Source organism: Polypterus senegalus, chromosome 2 (assembly GCF_016835505.1).
Source record: "Polypterus senegalus isolate Bchr_013 chromosome 2, ASM1683550v1, whole genome shotgun sequence".
NCBI lineage: Eukaryota > Metazoa > Chordata > Cladistia > Polypteriformes > Polypteridae > Polypterus > Polypterus senegalus.
In genome coordinates this window covers 47,840,767-47,867,474 of record NC_053155.1, presented here as the reverse complement: position 1 = coordinate 47,867,474, position 26,708 = coordinate 47,840,767, and the positions used below count along the sequence as shown (strand labels likewise).

The 26,708-nt window shown below is 35.2% G+C and overlaps 1 protein-coding gene across 3 annotated transcripts in view; it reads right to left on the bottom strand.

The window, feature by feature from the left end:
- Window positions 1-1,032: 1,032 nt before the first annotated feature.
- Window positions 1,033-26,708, bottom strand: part of LOC120522883 (rho GTPase-activating protein 6) — a 207,711-nt gene continuing 182,035 nt past the window's right edge. For 2 of the 3 annotated variants that reach the window (XM_039743631.1, XM_039743630.1), the window contains 7 exons: window positions 26,540-26,690; window positions 17,722-17,870; window positions 16,482-16,661; window positions 13,356-13,453; window positions 10,579-10,841; window positions 7,902-7,982; window positions 1,033-5,992 (listed from right to left, as the gene is read on the bottom strand). In XM_039743631.1, the coding sequence (XP_039599565.1) occupies window positions 5,259-5,992; window positions 7,902-7,982; window positions 10,579-10,841; window positions 13,356-13,453; window positions 16,482-16,661; window positions 17,722-17,870; window positions 26,540-26,690 (1,656 nt within the window). In that variant the 3' untranslated portion in view covers window positions 1,033-5,258. The remainder of the gene's footprint in view (window positions 5,993-7,901; window positions 7,983-10,578; window positions 10,842-13,355; window positions 13,454-16,481; window positions 16,662-17,721; window positions 17,871-26,539; window positions 26,691-26,708) is intronic. The other variant, XM_039743633.1, reaches the window with a different exon arrangement.

Sequence of the window (26,708 nt, the reverse complement as noted above, 5' to 3'; positions counted from 1 at the left end):
ACAGTAATGAATATTGAGTACTTTTTGCAAATGAATGGTAGACTCAAAATCATCATGGACGGAGTTATTGTGATTGCGAAGAACTGACACTGTACTTGTGTAGTCGTCTAAATTTTAAATTTTCATTTTAAAGGTAAGTGAGATGGATTTTTCATAATTAGATAGACACATGCAGCTAAATAGGTAGTGTGTATTTTATGTTTATTTTTTATAAAATGTTAGAAATGTAAAATTTTAAGTTCTAGCTTTTACATTCAGTCATATCTGCATCTTAAATGGTCTCTCAGGTGAGTTTATATACCAAAGCACCAGTTCTACCACCAGTACTTCTTCAAATGGAAAGCCCAGCCAATGTGCACAAATCTATACACTTAAAAGTTGGGATACTAAAATTGAAAGACTTTTAAAGAAATGTTTAATACAAGAAGAAATGCATATCAGAAAGAGCGTGTATAAGCTAAAGTAGCCACTTCGTGCTCAACAAGCGCAAAGAACGAGAGCTGTTGCACTCACCATATGACGAATCATCTGGATTGAGACCCGAGTACAGCGCGTGACACCTCAGCACCACACTTCAACAGTGTGAGGTTTTTTTACAGTGGCTGGCTGGAGTGCCAATCCTGCCACCAACCCCCAAGCTTTCCGTGCACGTTGGAGGGCCTGCTTGCAGTGCTGGATGCAGATTAACGTCATACCCAGGACGAAGCAACTGCAGGTTAAGGGCCTTGCTCACGGTGTAACTTCTGGTGTTCATGGGATTCATACCAGCAACCTTCCCATTGCTGGTGCAGAGCCCTAGTCCCAAACACAAAGAAAATTTTAAATATTGTATACTTCCATTTTATTCAACTGGTCTAATTAGGAATGTTTTGCCACTTTATATTTAGATTTGAATATAAAATTTCAAAAATGTGAGATAGCACATTAAACCTTCCTAAACAACACAGAGGTAGGAGTGAACAGGTAAACTGAAATGAAATAAAGCAAATGTTGTTTTGTAGGAGAGGTAGATCAACAGCATAACAAGCAATATTTCATATCGTTTCTTTTATTCCACCATGGTATAAGTAACAAAATTGAATGGGCATCATAATACATGATGCTTGATGACTTTTATAAAACACACACATTTTTACCACAAGACCATTTTTTTCTTGTTAGCAATAACATTAATTCACAAACAAGTGTCAATTTGACAGTCTGTTAAACTGTAAATTAATCATAAAAATAACATCTGTAATATTGTATAATGTACCAAGGCCTGAAAAAAAACCCAAAACAAAACAGACATTACACAATACCATGGTAGAAATAAACATTTTATACACTTAGAATTTTGGGGGATTTGCATTAAAAAGGGGAGTTGTCAAAATGCAGCTTAAATTCTCTCAGAATATTGTTGGATCTTTTAATTCCAGTTACATATTTTTCCCCAAAAAAAAGGAAATATACTTTTATATACATGTTTATATATATATATATATCTGTTCAACGCTATATAAATCTCAACTGTAACCATAATATAAGACCTTTTCAGGTGATATAAAAATGGTCTACTTTCCTCAGCGTTCAAAATTTTACAAAATGAGATCGTACCGTTCGAAAAATGACCCACTACAAATTGCAGATGACAACTTTAACCCCTTTATTGGGTATTCCTATTCTGTTTGTTTCTACTTTGGTAAAATCCGAATCCAATCACTTTAAACAACCACTTAGAGTCTCATCAAGTCATACAATGCATATTACAAAATTACCTTGTCAATGAATTTCTCCGTAGGTGTGTTCATTCAACATATTAGAGTATTTGGGAATACCGGACCTTTACATTAATACAACTGTTAAGAAAGCACAGAAACCAGCTTGTGCACAGATTCGGATTTGTTTTTAAGGCGACGATGAAAGTGCAAGATTTTCAAAGCAGACAAAATTGTTCATTTATCTTCAAACATTGAATATGTAATGTATCAAGAAACAAATATTTCATAAGGAATACACATTTTAAAAAAATAAACAAAAACGCATACATTTAAATACAGTCAATGCTACACAATAGCTTGAATATTTTCTACACATTTATGCAGCATATGCATACACCAAATATCAAATGCAACTCAATTTTCCATCATACATATGGCAAACTCCAGGTCATTCAGAGATATCTGAAATTTAAAAAAAAAAAAATCTTGAGACAAAATAATGGCAGTGCATACTCTTTTTGATATATTCATTCAAATTGTATCATTGAAAATTGAAATATTTGAAGTTCTGAAAATTTCAAGCATATTGAAATGTAGACGTGTAATAAAAGTATAAAGAGCCATTATCAAAATCATCACATTTTTCTTCCATAAATACATGCAGTTGAAAATCATGGCACAGCCAATGTGATAAAATATATCTGCATTTCATGTGAAATTTTCATTTCCTTATTAAATCGACTGGGACCTTAAGATAACGCAAACCTCTAATGCCTAGTGCTCAGAGCATTCTTGACTTGGGAAGACTCCCTTAAACTCATAAGCAGCCTCACCTTGCTGATGACAAGTTTGGTTGTTAACCTCAGAGTTTATAGATCTTTTCTTTCTTCTCTAAATGAATGTTAGACTAACACTGGTACAAGGTGAGTCTCCCAAAAGATTCATAACAATAGACTTTGTTATCTCATACTTGAGATTGTGTTTCCCAAAACCCTTCATAACTGAAGTAGGATGTAAATTTGTTTGCAAATTAACAAATGAACCAACTCACTTGTGACTTTTACCTGTGATTCTGTCACAGACAGAATTAGATCACAAGTAACAACACACTGATGCTCTCATTTGGGTAGAGTATTAACAATACTAATAATAATAGGTTAACGTTGTAACATAAATATTTAATTATAATGTAGGCTATAAATTAGTGTAAAACAGGCTCTTTGTAGCTTTAATATCTCTGGACAATTTGAATACATAATGAGTTAACCTATCGAACTTGCTAAGTAACCAGTCACATCCTTTAAAGTACGAAGGTGATTCACACCTTAGTACCAGCAATGACAATGACAGCTATCCAGAGAATTCTGAAAATCATCAACCCAAGATGCCGGCTAAGACAACACCATCCAAGAAGCCAAGTCACTGTACTAAACGCTGTTTTATTGAAGGACATGAACCCCTTGGACCATCTCGGTAATCAACACTTAACAGAGAAATACAGGCTGTCCAGAAGTGAAATAATGACCCTCCTTATAATTGCTCTGTCCTGCGTATGTGTCACCTGTTGAATGGCTGCGCTCGGGTCCTAATTTGGGATTCTGAGGTGGGTCATTGTGTAGTGGGTGAGACAATGTGCTGTTATCAGTGCATGCTCCAAACCTTGGTCTGGTGCTGTACACATTATAAAGAGGAACACACTGCCATCAGTCCCACTGTGCAGGTTCTGGCAGCCTTCTACATCACTTCTACCACATTCCTGCACACCGATGGCGATGCAAAGCTGCGGTGTCCAAATCTGTGTGTGCAGTGACCAGATTACTACTGCGCTATGCATACAATTACATATAATTTCCAGCATGAAAAGGAAGCTTTCTATGACACTAAAACTGATTTTCATGCCACTGCATTCATCCACACTTTTGTCGATACAGTGGATCGAATGCTAATCCCTAGCCTCTTGAATCCCATCTAAACCTGTCTCTAAATGTCTAGGTGATGTGCAACCATCAGTGGCATTTTACTCTGTGGCTAGGTGACTTGGGAGTACACAACATGTTTATTTCTTATCCAACTTGGTAGTGTGTCAGGGTTGATGTGTTTACTGGTGGCAGGTTACTGGAAGACATCTTTTTTTGCCAACACCTGCTAACTTCTGTGTTGAATCTACAAACTGACTGAGGATGGGGACACTGCCACACACCAAAGCAGACGCAGTGTAGCAGAATGCACTCTGGGCACGTGGAAGATGCGATTCTAGTGCCTGCACAAGTGCGCAGGGGGTTTCCATGAAACAACACGTCTTCATTTTTTGTCACCTCCTCCATGTTTCCTATCGCTGCTCGCATTTGCTTTTTTTTTTTTTCCTCCAAAGAGGCCACTTTACATTTTGAGCCCATTTATAGATTTCAGACTAATAGGTTAAATTAATTTGGTCTTTACTTTGTGTGCTTTTACATGTTGGAATTGATTTCAGATAACAAAAGGCTTTGGGAAACACTTGTAAAACTCATTTGTTCTTTAACAGCTTTCTTCGCTCTCTGGTTAGTTATATAGTAAGATCATTTTCAGGAAACAAAGTCACTAATGGTAATAGGCAAATAATTAGATTTTTCTCATTTGCTCGGGGAAAGACAAACTGCAATTTTAAGACTCTCTTTTTTATTAAAGGCATTTAATATATAACTCGGAACAGAAAAAAAAAACAAAAAAAAAAACCCTTCTTGTTTCTTTAAACTGGCTCTTTCAGTACTGCCAACAAAAACGGCTGGCAGGCCAGAACACACTGACAGCCTGAAATCATTGTTAAAATATTCAGATTTATTTTGAGATCAGCTAGATGGGAAACTGTCTACATCTGCTTGCTTTAAAGAACTAATGCCCTGACGTAAAATAAATTTTAATCATCAAGAAATACATAAAATTATGTTTTGGGTTTGCTCTTTTTCTCAGGTAACTTTGGCACCCTTATAAAGTTTTATAGTAATAAAAAATACACAAACAAATAAATAATAAAAAAATGTAAATTTTTTTTATACATCGACTTTTATAACTATTTTTATTCTCCTCGAGGTAGAACAGGAAGAATTTTTCAAATACTGTTTACACTTTCTTTGGTTTGAAATGTCTTTGGGTTGACAGTTAATGTATGATTTGTTTTAATTAAATCATAATATATGCCTCTAAAATAATACATAAGAAATAACTATATATATAGTTATTATATAATATAACAAAATATAATTATCATAAAAGTGTGTTGAAAAAATATCTGAGATATTAAATGTGACATATTTGAGAATAAGATATCTCAAAATTACATTTTATTTACCATAAATATAAAGGAACGGCTGCAGTGTCACTTTTTTCACACATACAACATTTAGAAGATAGTGGTATTTTTCCATTAAGTGGAAAATTGGCTAAGATTGCCTTTTCATACAACAAAAAGATAAAAAAGGTATTATTATATAAACATTTTCTGTAAATTTATTTTAAAATATAGTATTTTTTGTTATAACTAAATTAATAAAACCTCTAGTCAGATGGTGGTTAAACATCTCATACTAGTGTTTCCGGCAGTGAATCGGCATTGTCGGCAGACAGCAGTTCCCAAATTTGCCACCTTTCCCTCTGCCACTCTTGCCAGTCTTGTTCTCCAATATTCCGACTCCTCGGATTCTCTGCCTGGTTTAAGTACATTTTGTTCATTTGATTTCTTGAAATGGGTAGCTGAGGATCCAACTTATGTCCCTTCTGATCTGCAGACACAGCGTTCGGCTCAGAAAGCACAGTGGGGCTCTTTTCAGGTATGGAGGTTTTTTTTAAAATATTTGAAACAGATGTGAGTGCCTGATTTCCACTTGACCTTTGGTGTGATGTACCTGGGTAAGGTGGAGGAGGACGAGTTTCATTGCCTCCAATATGCCCTTGACAAGAAAATGATGATTTTGTACTGCATTTCAAGCAGGCAGAGTTCAAGCTCCTGTGAGAAAGGTCTTCGGCACTGCTAGAGGCAGACTGATCTTCAGGCCTTGAGCATAATGAGTCTAAGCTTAACTGAATATGGCGAAGGCTTTCTTCTTGTGGGCTGCTGGAGGCTCTGGTAACCGGCGAGTGAGGTTTACAGTCTGGAAAGCCGGTAGTGGTTTGTGTTCGACGGACTGGCGATTTTCCATTTCCCAAAGGCAGCGTCAATAAACCTTGACTTTCAAGCCACTCTGAGGTCAAGCTTCCAAGAGAAAGAGAGGTATCCTCTGGGACTGAAGTATATTCATGCATGTTACCATAAGAGCCTAAAAAATTAAAAATAAGTGTTGGTGATTTTTTCAGTTATGTAGATGTCATCAGTCTAATATTCACACTAGAAAATATTCCAAAATTTACATCAGGTACTGAAAAATGACTGGAAACCATGTGTAAAATTGAAGTTTGTACAATATTATTTATAAGCTGCACTCTGGACTCTGATTTACAAAGAAAATCAGATTAGGTATTTTAAACAAAAGAATAATTACAAAACTCTCTTAAACACCCAAGCTACAGCCTCTTGCTTGAAAAGAGGACTAATCTGAAATAACGTTTGGAGCAACATGCTTCCACTAAAAGGAATATTATTGAGAAGTACAGAATTAAATTCAAAAGAATTCAAAAGTATACTAGGCCATTTTCTCTTATGGGGTAGCTAAGAATAAGGGATATAATAAAGAACTGCCAGTCCTCTGAGAAAACATCCTGTGTTCAAGAGGAAAAATAACATGCATGTTCTCGTGGAAAATTCAAGATTTTTTGGTATGCAACATGAATGATTTTGTACATGTGCCATTTCAATTAAGAGCTCAGAGGAAAATCTATATACATACATGCTAAGTTTCTTGTCTCTCTTTCCCTCAGATGACACTGTTAGATTTTTGTTTTAATTAAAAAGGTGCAGATGGCATTCCCTTTCAATAGTTAAACGCAACAATCCAACTACACGTGAACTGTTAATGTGAAAGTGTGCTTATTCAGCGTAACCATTTGGAAAATATCTAACCCTAGATGTGCAGAGAACAGGAAAAACAATACTGTGCTGTAATACATTTTCTTTTTAAATGGACATATTACCTAATGCCTAAATTAGGTAAATCAGGAATGGCATTTTGTGGTTGTTTTGTGTTTCGTGTGAAGTGATGCCCATTTAACAAATACCATTTCATCTTTACATTTATAAAAAACATCCATCCATTATCTAACCCACTATATCCTAACCACAAGGTCACGGGGGTCTGCTGGAGCCAATCCCAACCAACACAGGGCACAAGGCAGGAAACAAACCCCGGGCAGGGCACACACACACACACACACACATACACACTAGGGACAATTTAGGATCACCCATACACCTAACCTGTATATCTTGTGGGAGGAAACTGGAGCACCTGGAGGAAACCCATGTAGACATGGAGAGAACATACAAATTCCATGCAGGGAGGACCCGGGAAGCGAACCCAGGTCTCCTAACTGCAACTGTGCCATTGTGCCACCTTATAAAAAACATAGTAATCTTAAATTCTTTTTACATAATCAGAGCGGTCTCGTGTTTCTGCGAAGGTCTACCTGATAATGCAGAATAAACTGGGAAGGTGAGGTGCCACAAATGGTAACTCTGTAGTGCCTGTAACATATAAAGCACTGGAATATGCTATTGTATACTGAATAGCATTATCTTAAAAATACAGTTACTACTATCATTTATGGATATTTCCATTATCCCAATATGTAAAAACCTGAATAAAACAGTATGTAATTATAAAATGATTGTTTGCTGAAAATGAAATAATGGACTGAAATATTAATAATGTATGACTCATTTTTAGAACACACTGTATTTGTGCTGGTTTTTGTTGACTACTGTCTCTTTAAGCATTTAAAAGCAATTCTAAGAATATGTTACCATAAACCAAAAATGCCCTTTATGTTAATTTTCTGCAATTACAAGAAGGAGTTTTTATTTTTCATACTGTTCCTTTATCACTACTAATCATTTTTTTTATTTGAAAATTAACATGAATTGAAAATTAAAGCAAACTAAAACTATATTTCCAGGACAGTTGTACTTTAGGACTAAGTCTGGAAAACACTGTACTGCAGTTGGATGCAGTATTAGTGGTACACCAACTTTAATTTAACTTTAACTTGCTATCTACAAAATTATGTATGTACCTGTTGGGCTTTGCTCTCTCAAACCTGATTTCAGTGTGGAATGCCATGCTCCCCAGATATAATTGTGTTCATCCTTAATATCTGTAGAAGACAAAAGCACATTTCTGTTTGGCACTGGAAATCCCTCAGCTTGGAAATCAAATGATTACCACTCCTCAACTATCCTTATACTTGTATTACAGTCCAGCATTATGTATGTGGTTTTGTTCATGAATGTAACACGAGGTTGTTCTTTTGCATTTCAAATAAATATAATTAAACTATAAATGAGCTGAAAATGTGGACATTATCATCTGATGAGCCAAAAATGGTGGATGGAATAATAGAATACAGATAAACAAAACAGTACGTCTTAAATACACTGTAAATGTTACATCATTTGAAACAATCCTTCTGTTAATATATTTAACCTGTATACATACAGTCATGATTATTTCTTATACTATATATTTTTTTTCTGAGAATTTTGCTCCTCCTTGAGAACCAACCCTCCTGCTTATGACATGATTGAAAGTTTCATTAATTATAAGATTCTTGACGGCAGTTATCAACTCATCAGACAACAAAAACTCTTGGATGATATTTATGAAAAATGCTGTGTGATTCCGATTCTTTATTTTCATAAACATTGAGTGGTGAAAATGACAAACTAGGTGCAGCAAACTTCTGATCCTCGATCTCTACAGGAAATGGAATACTTTACATTGGCCTGATCAAGTGGACTGTAGGCACAAAAAAAAAAATAAACTAGTATTTTGGGCCCATGATGCAATTACATGTCAAAGAAAAAAAAAGAAATGACATGCATCCAACAACCCATTTCTATATTGGCTTTTCCGATATAAGGACTCAGGGAGGCACAGCCGATCCTGACATCATCAGATGGAATTAAGGAACCAATCCAGTTAAAGCTGCCACAGCTTAATGTAATGTAAACATTTATGAACATAAAGCACTGACTAAATTTCATTTACAAATAACATGTTGCATTTCTGAGTTTATTCCCAAAAAGTGTCAGTCTTGTAACCAAGCATATATATGAAATACAAAATAAGAGTACTGTTGATCTCATTTGTTTTCTGGGCAAACCAAAGTACATTTAAAAGTCTTTTTTAAATGCAACTAGCAGTTAATTCTATGTCAGTTGGCTTCCTGCATGGAATCCTCTTTGTGTTAAATGTATACAATGTGCTTCAACAGAAATGTGTTAAAAATACAGTATACTGGAATTACCACATATAGCAGAGTAGCAAAATCTTGCCAGTTGATCACTACATGCAAGTAATAATTTTAATATTCTGTTTATGTGACATTAATCACACTGCAAACCTATAAACTTATTGTCATTTCACTTTTAATTGCAAATTTGTGATCTTAGAACCTTAGAAGCTAGTATGTTTGTAATTTTAACAGAATAACATCTTTATGTTTTAGTTAAAATTAATATAATGGTTTTCTGGCACACTCTGCCTAGAATATGAGATGGGGTTTGGATGCGATATCAGCTGAGTGAGAGGAGTGTATGAGACAGATCAAGATGTATGAGACTTTGATGACTGAAATGGATTCATGGAACATTGAAAGTATGGTATGACAAAGAAGGAAACAGAGGTGCAGGGAGTCAAAAAATACTAATTAGATTTAGCTGTACTCACTCCAATAGTTGCCATTAAAAACAATAATGAAACTGTTTGGTTTAGAGTGGCCTCTTCTTTGGTTTTTCCCATTGGGCAGACACTGGGGATATGTGGGGAAACTCATATGTCCAGGGCCTTTGTTACTGAGTCTGTATGCCTAATAACTGTTTCAAAAATTTGGCTCATTAAAGACTGTGAATGCAATAAAAATGTCCAGCTGTGCATTGCAGAGTCAGAGTTTCTACCAGTGGACAAGAAGATCATCTCAATGCAACTTTGACTTATTAAAAAGAAAACAAAGTTGTTTATGCGTTTTCATTCACTTAATAATTATTTAGACTTTTTACACACAGGACTGAGTTAGTGCACCACTTTTACATAAATAAACTTTCTTTTAAATCTAATTCTTACTTCTTTTAACAAAGTGATGCTCCAAGTAAGACATATTAATGACCAAAAGAGGATGAATATAAAATAAATAAATAAATAAGAAGTTCTCAGACTTTAACATAGAATAGTATCAACATTTTCAAATAGTAATTTTAATGACTGTCAGAAAATGAAGAACTGTACTGTATGTTCTGCTTTCAGCCTTAACCTTACCAAGCCTAACCTTCTCAACTCACCTAAGGTATATTCGTATTATCAGATGGGCCCTCTCCATCTTCAAAGTTTAGCCATTGCATTTTTAAACAAATACTAGGTGCTTCAAATGCACCATAATACTTCCTCTATCTATCTATCTATCTATCTATCTATCTATCTATCTATCTATCTATCTATCTATCTATCTATCTATCTATCTATCTATCTATCTATCTATCTATCTATCTATCTATCTATCTATCTATCTATCTATGCTGATCACACAGTAAGATTTATAAAAAACTCCAGCTATTCATAAAGCACTTCTTTTGTAAATTTTATATGGTTTCCATTCACACAGGTGATGCATCTACATGTGATTTTAACACTTACATTGTTCACATTTTTGGAAATATATATTTCAATAATACAAATTTAAAATTGTTTTCTTGTACCTTTTCCAGATAACTGTCCAACCAACTGTTCCCTTGGTCTTGATTTTAAATGCCCAACCAAAGCATACTGCTCAGGGACACGGAAGAGTTTTTCTGACTCAGGGGCAATATCATCCTGCCTCTGGAATAGCAATCTTTCAGCCAGAACCGGGGAGTTGTTGTCATATGGTGAAACTTCTCCACTTGATGCTTTGTTTGAGTCTGTTGAAGAATGCCTCTCTCCAAGAGAAAAAGATCCATCACGCCTCATAGGATCTGGGCTTCTGTGAACAATAAAAACACGCAGTATTTAATGGTTTCTTTCCAAGACATTTAAACACATGGTCTTAAGATATTAAACAAAAAACGTTTTTTTTTAGAAGATGCAGTCTATTAAAGCTGACCCTAAGGAAGCGGTGCTACAAGGTTTCTTCTTCAGGTTAAACTTATCTTATTATGCCAACACTATTTTCACAATGGTTTACAGCATAGTTCAAGGCTTAAAATTATAAATGTTAACCTCATAGCTATTGAAAATACAATCAACAATGGAACTGTGAAAACTAAAATCCTTGATGTACACTTTATTTATACTAACACTTAATTTTAAGCAATTATGAAAGTTTTCTATGGCCAGTCAACTGTAACAACAGGTGCAATTTACGAATCTATTTCAGATGAGTACACCACAATGTAAAACACAGGCATATAACACCATAAGCAGTTAAAGTATATATAAGTATTTTCCTGCTTCACATAAACATTTAACTCCAAGCATATCACTTAAGCAGTTGATAGTTTTATTTCGCATATAATACAAAACAAAAAAACTGAATTCCAACTGGCACCAGTAAATTTAACTATATACTCTACATTTTCAGTGTATTTTTGTAGAAATGCATTACTACTAAGTTTATGGCTGATCTGTATTTGTTAAATTCAAGAATGGCGATCTGAATTCTTCTGTTGATTTCACTACATTCACCACTCAGTGACTCATGGACTTGCTCTTTGGTAGATAGCTGTGAGAAATTCAGGTTCTCGTTACACTTACTAAGAGATATAATATAATAATGTACTGCGTGTATCTCAGAATGTTCAACACTGTACATGTCTTTTTTTAATCAAAAAATCAATGCAGATTAATAATTCTATACCAGACAGTTTATTAGCCCTTCATGATATGGTTTTCTGCTGTGATATTTTTTATTTCATAGCATTCCATATAGTTGGAATAACCACTTATGAGTGACTTCATACAGATGTGATTTTGGACTTTCACAGTAAAAGAGAGTGACTATTCATGAAATCATTTCAGTTTTATTTTATAACTAGCAACTTGGCGTGCGCTACGCTGCACATTGGATGACCACAGTTGAAGGACTCAATCGTAAGGACCTCTTGTTGGGTGTCTCATTGGCACGCTTTTGCCTCTTTCTTTCGCGATCACTGCGTAATCTGTCTTCTCTCTCTGTAGGGGTTTCAGTTGCCTTTCGTTGTGCGGCAGAGACGCGTCGTTGAGCTAATCTGTGTGAATGCTGAGTGTCCTTTTCTTGCGAGCGACTGTCAAGCCTTTGCCTCTTTGCTTTGTGATCACGCTGTAATGTGTCCTCTCTCGCAGCAGCGGGTTTAATAGTGTTTCGTTTCAGCATTGTTCCGTAAGGTCTCCTCCGTACAAGTGCACACGGGTAGCTGAAGACGGAAAGGCATAGTGAAACACATGAATTGGTGACCAGGGGAACCATCCGACTGAGACGCGGGGCTCGAAATACTCAAGTGCACATGTTATTTATAATGAAAATTTTTTTTTTTGTTATGAACTTCCCCAAAAGAGTTGATCCCTGTAAATAGTTAATAGTATATGAACAATATAATCTGTTGTAGTACGGGCGTTAATTAGCGTCACACCTCATAACCTGCATACACCACGTGTTTGGCTATAACGCCATAAGCGCGGTGTACGCTGTAAGGGTAGGTTGTAGTTTCTGTTTCTTTCGTGATTTTTTTATTTCATTTTATTGATTATTTAATAGACAGAGGGGAGAAGACGTTAATGTGACGCTCTGTCTATTTCTTTACTTTTGTTTTGAAAAGATTTTCGGGAACAGGAAAAATAAAAGCAAAGGGGAAAGAACGGAGGGGGGTAAGCAGGAATTCTGAGAAGGGACGGACTGGGGCTTTTCTACGGGGCAGCTATACAGCCAAAAGTAACGCAGACCTGGACCCGGACACCGCGCTGGGCTTTTATTATACAGATTCATCAAAAAACTATTTTCAGAATTTCATTCCAGTTTAACTTTTTGTGTAATTTATGTACATTCACAGTAACAAATGATCAATCACGTAGGGGTGTACTTTCTGAAGGATAGACAAAATACATTAACAACTCAAGAAAGACCATATCCTTTTAACATTCTACTTAGGTCATTTTAAAACTAAGCCTGGTTACACTGTTGAACAAGGGCTGTGCACAATGACAACATTGGAAAATCTTAACCCAAAGTAAGCAGCTTAATCATTTACTGTTCCAACATATTGAAGACAGCTATTGGCATTAACAAGAATTTCAATAAAAGAAGCATTCACATTTAAGATTTACACCATGGAGAGCCTTAAATATCCACAAAACAAAATTTTGCTTCATCATTCACCAGTTAAGGAGCCTAAACAAAATTAAAAGGAAGCTTTGCTAAAGCAGTTTTAAAAATTGTAATATAAACTTTGAACACAAGATGGCACTCAAAGATTACCAGCTTTATGACGGCCTTTTAAGTAAAGGTATAGAAGAAGATACTAACGTTGACTGTGAAGCTTTTCTGCGCAACAGATAGTCCACTACGTCTGGATCAGTCTCCAGTAAACTCATCAATACTTCATTCTGAAGATCGGGGGGGACCTTGTATGGAAATAAAAAGATTACCAAAAAAATGTATATACCATCTGCAAAAACATTATACTAAATTGTATAAATACATTTTTTGAGAAAGTCTTCTGTTATCGAAAGAACCATATTTTCTCATTATTAAGAAATAAGATGTACCAAGTTCAGAGCAATTAAAGTGTAGACAGACATTAACTATAAAAAAAGAATTAACTTACAGTAACTGTATGAAAGACCTCAAGAATCTATCCAGTATTTGACCTGTCTAATTTTCTTTAATACTGTCTACTTTTCATAAGGATTTGGTCAGATATTTTTCTCTGTATTATACTAAACCAAATGAATCTTCAGGTGTGATGTCAATGGAATTAAAGGGATAATTAGAGCAATCTGATTGTATACTCTGGTTAATTATCTCAGATGATTTAAATTTAGCTGAGTATGGTCCTTAACCCTCAAAGTGAATTTATCAGTGCTCAAAATCAGGGTAAACAAAAAATAAAAAATAACTGTCCACGTCTATTAATCTAGAAAGTATTACAAACCCATATATAAGACTTTAGGGTTCTACTGCACACATCTCAGTGCTACACTGTTTAAATAAAGATAGTCTGGGATATTAGCACATTTTTCCAGAAGATGTCACCCTACAATAATCTACTCAAAATTACAGTATGAAATGAAAAATTAAATTAAAATAAAATAAAAAAAAATAAAATAAAATTAAAAAGAACCATTGAAAATTTGGATTGGGATCAGTACAGCTTTCCCATGCCTACTCAGGTCAGTGCTCTTCATTCTAAAAATGCACAAAGCAAAGATGGACTTCATGGCAGAACAGCAAGGAGAAAACAATTGCTTACAAATATAACTTTTGCTTCAAGCTTACTGTTGTTCAGCATTAGTCCCCATTGGCACCTATAGTATCTGGAATAGTGTTATCTGCATATTCCATAAAAACATTAGATTGACAATTTTTTTCACCCATCATTACAAACAACACATTGGGTAAAAAAAAGATTAAAAAATATAATTTTGGGGTATAGTATTCTTTTTAAAAAACAGATGGGTTATCCAATTACAATTTTGCTTTACCTGAAGCAAATGAGAGATATGAAATTAAAGAAAGAATAATAATTTTTATTTGAATTTCAGTAACCTGTAATTTTTCAGACTTCATTTACATCTCTTTAATTTATATTTGGTAAGTAAATAAATAGCTGACATCTCATCTCATCTCAACTTCTTATTAGTGAGGGTCGTGGTGGCAGCAGGTCAAGCAAGTCAGCCCAGACTCTCATGTCCTCTGGAACAGATTCCATCTCTTCCTGAGGAATTTCCAGACACTCCCAAGCCAGCTGAGGGATGTAATCCCTCCATCATGTCTTGGGTCTGCTGCATGGTCTCTGCCCAATAGGGTGAGCCGAGGACAGCTCCACCTCCATTGGACCCTCTCGATCCAGAAGAGCAGCAACTTCTTTGAGGCTCTCCTGCACTGCTGAGCTTCTTACCCTGTCATGGAATGTTGGCCCAGCCACCCTGTGAAGAAAACCTTATTTCTGCTGCTTGTATTTGCGATCTCATTCTTTTGGTCACTACCCACAGCTCATGACATAGGTCAGGACAGAAATGTAGACTGACTGGTAAACCAAGAGTTTTGTCTTTAGACATAGATCCTGCTTCACCAACATGGACCGGTGCAGCACCTGCTTTTTGATTTCATGTTCCCTTTTTTGGTCACTCATGAACAAGATCCCAGGATACTTCAACTCCTCCACCAATAGCTAACATATATTCTAAAAAAGACTGTAAGTAAAGAGTATGTTTCTGGTCTTTTGGTTGATAGAACAATAGCCTCAATGCATCCCAGTACTAGTTACAATTTACAGTTCACAAATAAATTGATCTGCTTGAAATTGGGAAGTGTTAGAAAACTGGAGATCATATATACACAAGGCAAACATGTAAACTCAGAGAGTGGCCTCACTGGGATCTTAACCCCTGTAAGGCAACAGCACTAACTACTGAACCATCATGTCATCATTAATTTAGTGACAAACTCAATTTGGTCTCTTGAGACATTAACATACTGCAGGCTTGCTTATGCTCTTTCAAATACTTCTCATTTTGGGCCCTGACATTTCTAAGAAACCCACTACGGTTGTTTGAAACCAAAAATATTTTCATAGATTATTTAAGAATCTGAAATAGAAATTATTCTGATTATAAAGGCAACTCACAATATATGTGTCTTCCATCCAGGACATTAACACTAGAATTACCAAAGCCTATGAAAAAACTTGTAGATACGTCCCACCTTAAATCGCTTTTCACCTCTCCGTCAGCTTCTTTTGTCCTTTAAATGTGTTGATAAGCAGAAAGCAGTCTGCTATCACATCCCCCACCAGTGCACAGTTTTCTCAGCTCAAGTCTGTTTACATGCGTGTCAGTTGCTTGGAGTTGTATAGAGTGAGAAGTCAAGCAAAATCACACCTTTTATAAATACTATATCATTATTTGGAACACATGCATTTCATGTGTGTTCCGTGTGCAGAGCTATAGCGTGTCTTTATGTGAAAACAGCAGTGTCAGATGGCAGGGTTACGATCGTGAACGCGACTGAGAGAATGAAACTGAATGAAATGAAACCCATCTGAGAAAACTGTGCGCCGGTGGGGGATGTGATAGTAGACTACTTGCTGCTTATTAACACATTTAAAGGACAAAAGACGCTGACAGAGAGGTGAGAAGCGATTTAAGGTGGGAGGGATCTACGAGTTTTTTCGTAGGCTCTGGTAATTCTAGTGTTAAAATATATAAGAAATCCTTACTGACCAGCATCTTTCTAATGGATAGTTTCATTGTTTTTTAGAATGAAAGTAAACAGCCCTGAATCTACTGAAAAGCACTTAGCCCACAGTAAACGGTATAATTGACCTACAAAGGTACCTTGACAGCTGATAACAGGTACTATAATGTATAAAAAAAATCTTACTATAGGTGAATCACAAGAAGATATAATAATTTTAAAGCTGCTGCCTACCATGAAAAGTGTTTCATAAGTCTCTATCATCCTCTGGACAACAGTGATGATTGCAGCACTCTCTTCAGCCCGGGCTGTGCTCTGTACTGAGAATTCTTTATCTGTGCTTTTTTGCTTATGCAGAAGATTAGGTCCAAATATTGTGGCCAAGTTAAGAGAGGTCATTTTGTTTCCTGTTACCTAAAACAACACAGTGTAACAATAAAAAGACACTTATTAATGCTTTTCAACATGTGAAGGGCATATATTTCTGAATTATGGTTAATCATTCTTTACAATCATTAACTGTTACAAAATTATAAGCAATGAATATGTTGCTAACCCCTCTCTTTAAAGAATAAAAATCAATTTTGTATATTGTCTCCATTTTTTCAAAGACTCATTGCCCACTTTAGCATAAATATGTTGCTCATTCTAACAATGAACATTCAAAAAGACAAATACTGAGACAAACAAGACAGGCAAAACAGTAAAGAAAATAACAGGACAAGGTGAAATAAGACGAAATAAGACATAAGAAAATTTTGTGATTTTAGTTGTACAGTATATAGTTTTTCTATTGCCTAAATAAGAATAATAAATAAATAAAATACATACATATATACATACATACAAATACCAGCAAGTAAAAATAACAGTCAGAAAAAGGAAACCGGAGATAGTGTGGTATGTATTCTCAAATATAAACATCTAATTTAATTACACTGCATTTAGATAATTAAAAATGTTCCTGACACATCTCTAGAGAATCATAAAATAAAATTTGTTTAAAGCTTTCAAGTTCAGGAATATGGTGTCACATTTTTGCAATTTATTAATACAATGAGTAGTGCCTGTCATTCTAAAAGAGTATATTAATTACTGAAAGATTTCTAAATAAATAGAGACAAATTACTGTAGTTCCAGGACCAGCTCTTCTCTAAAGGATTCAACAGATAACAAGTTGTTCAGTTATTCACAAAAAATACTTAAATGGAGGGCTGTGGCTATTGCACAGATAGCTCTAATATATTTTGTAGGTACTGAACCACACCAATGAATTAATTACCAACATGGCTTTCCTCAGATCAATACAACTTGTTAAAATAATATTTTTTTAACTAAAATTGCCAAGTAGTTTTATTTCAAGCAAAGAACCTCAAATAACTGCATTACAAAAGGAACCTTCAATAATCTGATCAAATCAAGTACCTACAGTACTTTAATCTTTGGCACAATTTAAAAATTATTTAGACAGAACCTCTTGGCCTTCCTTATCCATGGTGTCTTCAGCATGGCCAGCCACAGTAGAAAGAAATGCAAGAAGTCGGTGCAGTGTGTCACAGTTACAGGGAGGCAGAAGGTAAATGAGAAGCTGTAAGGCACTTGTCTGATCTTCAGACTCCAGCACTGTTGAGGGAAGCATAAAGAAAATCCATTTATTAGGCTTCAAACTTTCCTCATTATATCTAAAGTGACATAAGTTAGCATTTTCAGTAAAAGAGAAGAATATATATAAAGTAAATGTTTGCAGATAATTTTGAATCAGTCCATCAAGTGCTCCTTGTAGAACTGCTTGTACTTTTAAGTACAATTACCTCACTGTAAACTTCCAATACAGTTATAATATTGCCAACCTGAGCCACTTTATAAAGCGCGTATTTACATATGAAGACGATATCATTTTAAAGATGAAATTCAGCAAAATATTCTAAGCTCTACAGATGGCTTAACATCTATTACAAAGCTGATTGTGTGGCGATTGATTACTTGGAGAAAGAAAAGGAAGGACAGGAGTTGGAGGTTAGTACGTTTGAAAGAGACAGTGCTCCTGCGATAAATTATTTCATCGAAGGTCACACACGGCGCAGCAAGCATCTTGCGGGAGGCAGGAACAATCTCTGGATAGGGTGCCAGCTCGTCACTATCACTGTGCCATCGTGTTCCCATGTTTAATAACATGTTTTACGCCTGTCATCATGAAAATTATATCAAGTATACATATCAGTATTTAAATGACTCAGAGAGCTGTAATATCACAAATGTAATGGATTCTGTGTCCTGTCGGAGGAAGAGAAAGCCCATTTAAGAAGCACATAGTGATTGACACACATAGAGCACATTGAAGAACACATACAAAACAAAGAATTTAATGTGCTATAATAGTTACGATTGGATTTGAGAAACTAGTAGATTAAACGATTTTAAGATGAAGTTTATGATATTATACTATAATGACAAAATAAGCTACTTGATTAAAGTGGAAATTTCGAGCTTTTTTCTCGCTGTGTCACTATTTTTATTCTTTTCTCTTTACCCTAATAAGCTTTCATATGACACTCAGAAGGTGGGTTACAACTCGCCTTTTCATGCCGACTTTGATATCTGACAACTTCTTTTTTATTTCAGGCACTGTGCAACTTTGTGAACTTGAGCTTTTGAGTTTTGTTTTTTATATCACTGTTTAAACCAACAAATAGTACGTTTTTCCTTGCCTCCACTTGGTATTCACTGAAATTCTTCTATTTTTCCCCGTGCTTTTGCCATTGACTTTTCACAGGACAATGAGCTTAAGGGCTATTTATATTGATTTGCATATTCAAAGAGGCTTAATTCTGGGAGGAGTTGGGGTTGGGCAGCAGGCGCATGCAGGTGCGTTACCTTTCACGCTGACTGGGATTTATGGAGTGGAAGAACATGGAAGTTTGCGTTATGCATCTGGATTTTTTTGTGCAAACGCACATTTCCACTTTTGTCTGTATGCCATGTTTTAGTGTGAATTCTACGCGCGGTGTAATGCATGAGGCCCCTGGTCCTTACTGACTATGCAGTATTTTTCCATAAAAACATGTTTATTATAATTAATATAAGATATCCACAAACTCTTAAATGTCACTCAATAAAGCTTCTTAATGGCTGATTTACTCACATTAAAGTACATACATATCAAGCAAGGCCATGCTGATGTTGTGTGAATTTGACCCAGGAAGTTTAAGCCATTGTTCACACAAATGGTATTTCAATGTTTTGTATTTTTCTTTATGGGAAAAATCCTTCAAGTTAAAAATTCCATGATATAAGGTTTTTATTGAAAATAATACAAATAATTTTAAAATAATATTTTTAAAATAAGACAATATCCGTTTTACTAGCATATCTAACAAAGGCTGCAGTCAGCTTGCTAAGACACCATTTTAAGGCCGTGAGAATGAAGCAAAATCAGGAAGTAGAGACATGTGAACTGTTTTTGTACTTAATGTCATTCTAGCAAGAGGTGAAAATCAAAAGATATTTATAAAACAGACAAATTGTATAGCTGTCTGATATTTAAGCCCCAGATTCCATGCTTTGATGTTTTCAAGGAATTTTTTCAGCTGCTGTCTACTCCATTACAATTGTTTTTAGAACGTACAGTAAAATCCAACTTTTAGACTGCAAATAAAAATTGAATGGCAAATTTTTAACACTTGTGCCTTATGACTTCAGAAACCTGAGTTCCACTGTGTGACAAATCCCTGTCTGTGTGGAGTATGCAAGTTCTCCAATGTCCATTAACTCTAAATTAGTATAGTATGGATGAGTATGTGTGTGAGTGTGTGTGTGGGTGTTTTTTTAATTTGATGTTGCTAGAACATATTGAAAAAATGAAAAAAAAGCATGTTCAGATAATGAGTTGATGAATGGATGTGGGTTAAAACATCAAAACAGATAAAAAAATGATCTCTATAACAGCTACACGAGCACTGTAATGTTGAACTCATATCATATTTGACTTGACCAGAAGATTACAGAAAAGGAACGGTGACTATGTATACAGTATTAGACTTACTGTACATACTGTTCCTGTATATGGCCACTGATTAGGCACACACATTCAATAATGAGTATACCCTCTATCCACAAAAAGTAACCAATTTGTCAGGACATAAATTAAACAAGGTTTCAAAAGCATAGTGCACAGATGTGTTGATTCCAGAAATTGCTGAAAATTAAGAGATGGTGGATACCTACTCTAAACATATCTGAAAACACATGCATCTTGACCAGACTACATTTAATGGCTGAGAAGGCCACTAAATTAAAATGGATTAACAGTCATATTTCTAGAACAATTCTTTAATATTCCTGTTCTTGTGACAATAATCTCAATTCTCTGATGGACACAGAGCTGCCATGAAGAGATGTATCCAATTTATGTTCATATAATCAGTGGTTTCTATATTAAATAAACCTGCTAATTAAAAGAACTGTCCTGCTTTTCTAAACAGATAATCATTTGTCTGCAACTCAATATATGCAACATGCAGACAAGGTCTAGAAGTTTAGTTGCTGTTTAATATACCAAGAATGACCATGCAATCAAAGAGACTTTGACCAGGGTATGACTGCTAGTGCCAAATGAGGTGTTACCACAAAAATAGCTGTCTTCTTGGCATTTCATGTATCACAGCCTCTCTAGTCTTTACAGAGGATGGTGCAATAATATTGGCAGTTATATGTGCAAACAACATGTTCTTAAAAAATATGGTTAAAGGAGAATGGACAAATGCATTCAAGCTAACAAACAGGACACAAATATTTAAATAACAGTCTTTCACAAAACTTAACTAGTGTACAGCAATGTGCAGCAGTGATCAGCAACAACAGCCAGAAACATTGTAGAGTTTGATTCCTGTTAACTAAGAGCAGGAAGATTAGGTTACAAGTTCACCAACATGGGAAGTATGAAGCTTTAGAAAAATGTTGCCTAGTTGGACAAATGTCAATTTCTGTTGCAACATACAGATGAAATGGTGACATTTGGCATAAAAAGCAAAAATTAATTTATTCCTTATGTCTTGTCTCAGTAATACAGGGTAGTTGTAGTGGTGCAATCATGTCCATAATTGTCAGGGCAGTGATAACATTTTCATAATTTTGGCTCTGTGTGCCACCACAATGGATTGGAAATAAAGCATTCAAGATGTGACTGAAGTGTAGACTTGCAGTCTAAATTTAAGGCATTTAACATAAACATTGTATGAGCCATTTTTATACATGGTTCCCCCCAATTTTCAGGGCTCAAAAGTATTTGGACAAACTAACATAATCACGAATATAACAATCATTTTCAATACCTGGTTGAAAATCCTTTGCAGTCAAAGACTGCCTGAAGTCTGGAAACCATGGCCATCTCCAGGTGCTGGGTTTCTACCCAAATGATACTTTGCCAGTTGTTTACTACAGCTGTCTTCAGGTGTTGCTTGTTCACTGGCCTTGCTATCATTAGTTTTGTCTTCAGAAAGTTAAATGTTTGTTCATTTGGGTTGAGGTCAGTTGATTGACTTGGTCACTGAAGAATATTCCACTTCTTTGCTTTGAAAAGCACTTGGTTTGCTTTGGCTCACTGTCCATCTGCACTACGATGTGTCTTCCTATCAGTATTGCAGCATTTGTCTGAATCTGAGCAGAGAGTATAGCCCTGTATACATCAGAAGTTATCCTACAACTTTTGTCAGTAGTCATATCATTGATAAACACCAGTGACCAACTCCATTGGCAGCCATACATGCTACAAATCCTAAGCCATTCTTTCTATCTTCCATATTCTTCTTTATCCACCATTCTGGTACATATTGATCTTAATTTTATTTGTCCAAAGAAAACTGTTCCAAAACTGGACTAGTTTTTTAAATGTAGTTTTTGGCAAAGTCTAATCTGTCCTTTCTGTGCTTGAGGGTTACTAATGGTTTGCACGTTGTGGTAGTCCCTCTGTATTTACTTTTGTGACGTCTTGTCTTGATTGTAGACTTTGGCAATAATAGGCCTACCTTCCAGAGAGTGATCTTGGTTTGGCAAAATCTTGTGAATTGGTTTATCTTCACCAAGGAAAGAATTCTGCGATCGTCTAGCTCAGTTGTCTTCCATGGTTGTCTAGGCCTTCTTGTGTTGCTGAGCTCAGTAGTGTGTTCTTTCTCTTTAAAAATTTGATCACTCCTGGTGTTTCTGCTATTTCTCTGATGGGTTTGTTTTGTCTTCTCTGTCTATTGATGGCCTGTTTTTACTGGCAAGGACAGCTCTTTAGACCTCATATTGAGAATTAATAGCGACAACCATCAAAAGCAAATTCCATACTTGGAATCATCTCCAGACTTTCTACCTGCTTAACAGTTAATGAAATAATGAGGGTTCTGCTCACACTTGGCTATGGAACAGCTTATCAGAAAATTCTGGAGGTCAAATAGACCATACATTCTGCTGAATATGTGTATTTAATAAAGTCACTAATGAGGGTATGTCCTGTGGTATGCAAAATCAATTTGTGTATTCAGTCTACTGTTAAAGACCATATTTTAATGTTATCCTCAGAAGCACACTTGACATTTGTGGAAAAAGATCACAAGTAACATTATATTTTAAAGAAAACATTTCCAGGAAATTTGAAAGAGGGAGTTTCTAGCAAGGGAGCAGAGCATTTTTGGCCACAATAGTACCTAAAGATAAAATACGGTGCTGGAGGCACGTAAGGGAAAGACTAGAAATCTTGAGAAAGTAAAATAGTTGGACAAAGGAACATTAGTGGCCATAAAACTGGTGGTGACAAAACCCAACTGCTTAATGTAAGAATCCTCAAGAGGTTTCTTTTATAGAAAGCACATTTCATCTAAAGTGCCTTTTGAAACATTTTTGAAAGTTGTGCCTTACTATGATTGCCTTTGCCTAGTTTTGTGCCTTGGAGTGTTTTGCTATGACATTCTTGTGCAGTAACTGTATTTACCAATAAATATCTGTATAATCTTGATAAATGTCTCCAAAAAAGAAGTAAAAAAGTTAAAGCAATTGAAAAGTTGGTGCAATTTCTTTTAAATAATTTCCATAACCGCATTTTTGAAAGTGTTATTAGTGTAACTGATTCCTGTGATGGACTTGCACCTGTTGGTTCCTGCCTTGCAGCCAGGATAGGCTTTGGCCCTTCATAACCCTAAATTGGACTAACTGGGTTTAGTAATGTAATACAGATGTAAAATGACAAGCCACTTCTGACATGCTGGGTATAACAATACAATCGTTAGTCATTTACTCTTACTAATTAATGCACTAAAATACCCAAGCACAATGTCAAATAAAAAGACATTCCTTTGAACAGTTAGTGAAAAATATCTACTCTGAAATTCTTAACTGTAAATAAAGTCAAATATAATACCCTCTGCCATACTGGTGTCTTAATCTGACTTAGAGAAAGCAAAACAACTTTTTCACTAATCCCTTCCATTTAATACTTAGTGTAAGGTTTCAAATGTAATCATCTGGCACATCAATAGAGATTATCTCTGACCTCAGCTTATTTTTTTTCCTTCATCACAGTCTTTAGTGAGTTGGAGAATGGGTGTGCTTGAGATAGCACAACTTCTTTCAAATCTCTAAGAAATTGCCTATAACCAATGGGGTATTAAATTTCTAATAACCCATTTCTATACATTCAAAGTCCACATCTAAATACACCCTTTTCGATTCCTTGTATGCATCTGAGAGCTTGTCACCCATTTTAATGGAGATTTTTACAAAGCACTATTTTTGTGTTCACATTCGTGCAGTTGTTAAAGATTCTCATAAGATTTTAGGCCATTTTCCTGTAAAGTCAAATTTCTCTTTAACACAGCTTATCAGTGTGAGGGTATCAGTCATAATAATCAAAGGTGATCAGGCCAAGCCACTCCATCCCCAGCAACTCCTTCCAGAATTATTGGGTAATTTCCATAAGCTCTCAGTCCTATGAAGTGATATAATCTCTCTGTCCTCCATCCCTGCACGTCCTGGGTCTGACCCTAGCTCTACTCAGTCAGATGTACCTCGTAAGACACGCTCCCCATGGCAGACATCCAAAGGATATCCTTATTACATATCCAAACCATCTCAGTGCTCACTGAGGTAGAACTACAGGTGTGGTTCCTGGTTTCTCTATTTTAGGTGTGATCTGTTAAATTTAAGTGAAGTGTCATTCATGAAAATCATTTTTGTATTTCTCTTTGTCTGATCACCACCAATGATCTTGTGAAGTATGAATAAAATGCAACAGGCTACTCTGACTTGTCTGCAAAGAAAGACATACCAATACTACAAAAAACTCACACTGGAAACAAATAATTTCAGTTATCAAAGAAAACTAAAGGACCGAAGGCTTATCACCAGCTCATTCACCACTCTCACATCCTTTGAATGATAAAAAGGAGTTTAGCAAGTGGTTTACCAAATACATTTCTTGTAAAGTTACAAGTAGCTGTCCAGAAACCTTAAAACATTTGGAATTTATTGCAGAAAACTCAATATTTTTAAGTGACTAAATGTTATTTGGTATTTGAAGAGGTGCAACATTTTGAAATCCCAGAAATCTTTGACATTTTGCACTGTAATCATAAGACATTTGTAATTTTTTTTCTGTAAATGTCTGGAGCCCAAATAGGGAGGCGGAATCTTTAGTCATGAAGCCCCTAAGGGAGGCCAAACTGTTCTTATAGATTATATCCTTATAGATTATCAAAGCTCAATACACATATTACCTGTAACATGCACTTGGTACAATTGCTGGAGAGGTTGTTTATATTGCTTCTTAATAACCACAAAAACATTTATTTGTGTTTGGTTGCTGTTGTTAACTTTTTAATTGTCAATCTCTTCTACAATAATGCTTGGCTTCACTGCCAGTTCGATCAGCTGTAGATGTTTCATAACTATTAACCAACCCAAAGTTAAACCTTCTTCAAACTTTACTGTAGTTATTGTAATTTTCCTGTGCTGTGAGGTACTCAGGAAGGTGCTGGACAACTGTTTAAATAATAGACGATGGGATTTTTGTTTTTTGCTCGTCTTCTGCCAGCAAATTCTATGTCTAATATATGGTCACTAGTCCATTATAATGGCCTGTCTCACACCAGTTTAAAATCACTGATTAACCTAACATTCATGTCTTTAGGATATAAGAAGAAATTAATTCATATTATTAAATTCTATGCATATATATGTATTGTGTATAGTTCTATGTACACAGTATACTGCATGGTGTTTGCATTTTTGGTTTATATGATTGTTAAGTATTACTTTAATAATACTGTACTGCAATTGTAAATAAATGTAGCATGCTACAAAAAATAAACTAAATGTATATACTGAAAATCTATTATGTGACTTATTAGTTAATTATATTCCCAATTAATACTGCTTTTCTTACATTTTTGCAATGTTTGATGTTGTTTTATCATTCTTACGTAATCTGTTTTAAAATATGACAGTGAGTTTGACTCTTTTTTATTCAGAAAAATGTTAAATACCTATTAAAATAATGAACAGTCTCACTTCTGTTTTTAATTGACAAAGTGTTTAATGTTCAAGGTAAATAAATAAACATGCAAAGAATAAACCTGAGCTGTTTTATATTTGACAAGCTATGAAGCATTCTTAGACAGTCTACCCTACCAAAAACAATCAAACTGAATTCAGCACCACTGCGACCTTGAAAACAAATGAACAGGTTTGAAAATTGGCACATGGGAGCCAACTATGTCAGTTCAATGCTCCTTCTAAAAGAACACAATGTTATCAAATACGGTGAATATTTCTAAAAAACATTCCACGTCACAACAGAAACAAGTTAAACAATCATATAATAAATCATAGTACTACAATGCTGCTTATTTTTAAGAATAAAACACATTTTCTTAGGTTATTCGCAATTTTTTTTCATTTAGGTTCTATTTGGCCACATGTTTTTTGCTTTACTCCTGCAATGTCATAAACAGTGAAACTCTTTTCATAAGCCACCTAACTGCTTTCTCCTTACCACATAACTTTTCACTTCTATTTCTACCTTTTCCTTTAGTTATGTGTTTGTCTTTTTCTGTTTCTCTGAAACTCTACACATCCACTCAATCATTCTCAAAATGTTTGACGTTGAGTTTGTAAAGAATTATTTACAATCAGTGTGTAAAACATTATATACAATTCTTGGAACATTTTACTCCAGTGGAATTTATCTGCAATGGTTTAACAGATCTACCACTTCTGAATGCTTCACATGATATTTTCATTAAATGGCAGATACTCACGCAATGTGTTAATGAAGGCAGTGTAGAGCTCTCGGGTAAGTAGTGGGTCTGGAATGTCTCTGAGGAATTCTTTCAGCAAAGCTGCAACATCATGAACACTGTGTTCCTCGTCTAGCACAACATCTACGCCACGGTCAAACTCCTCCCTAAGCTGGAATGTAAAGTATTA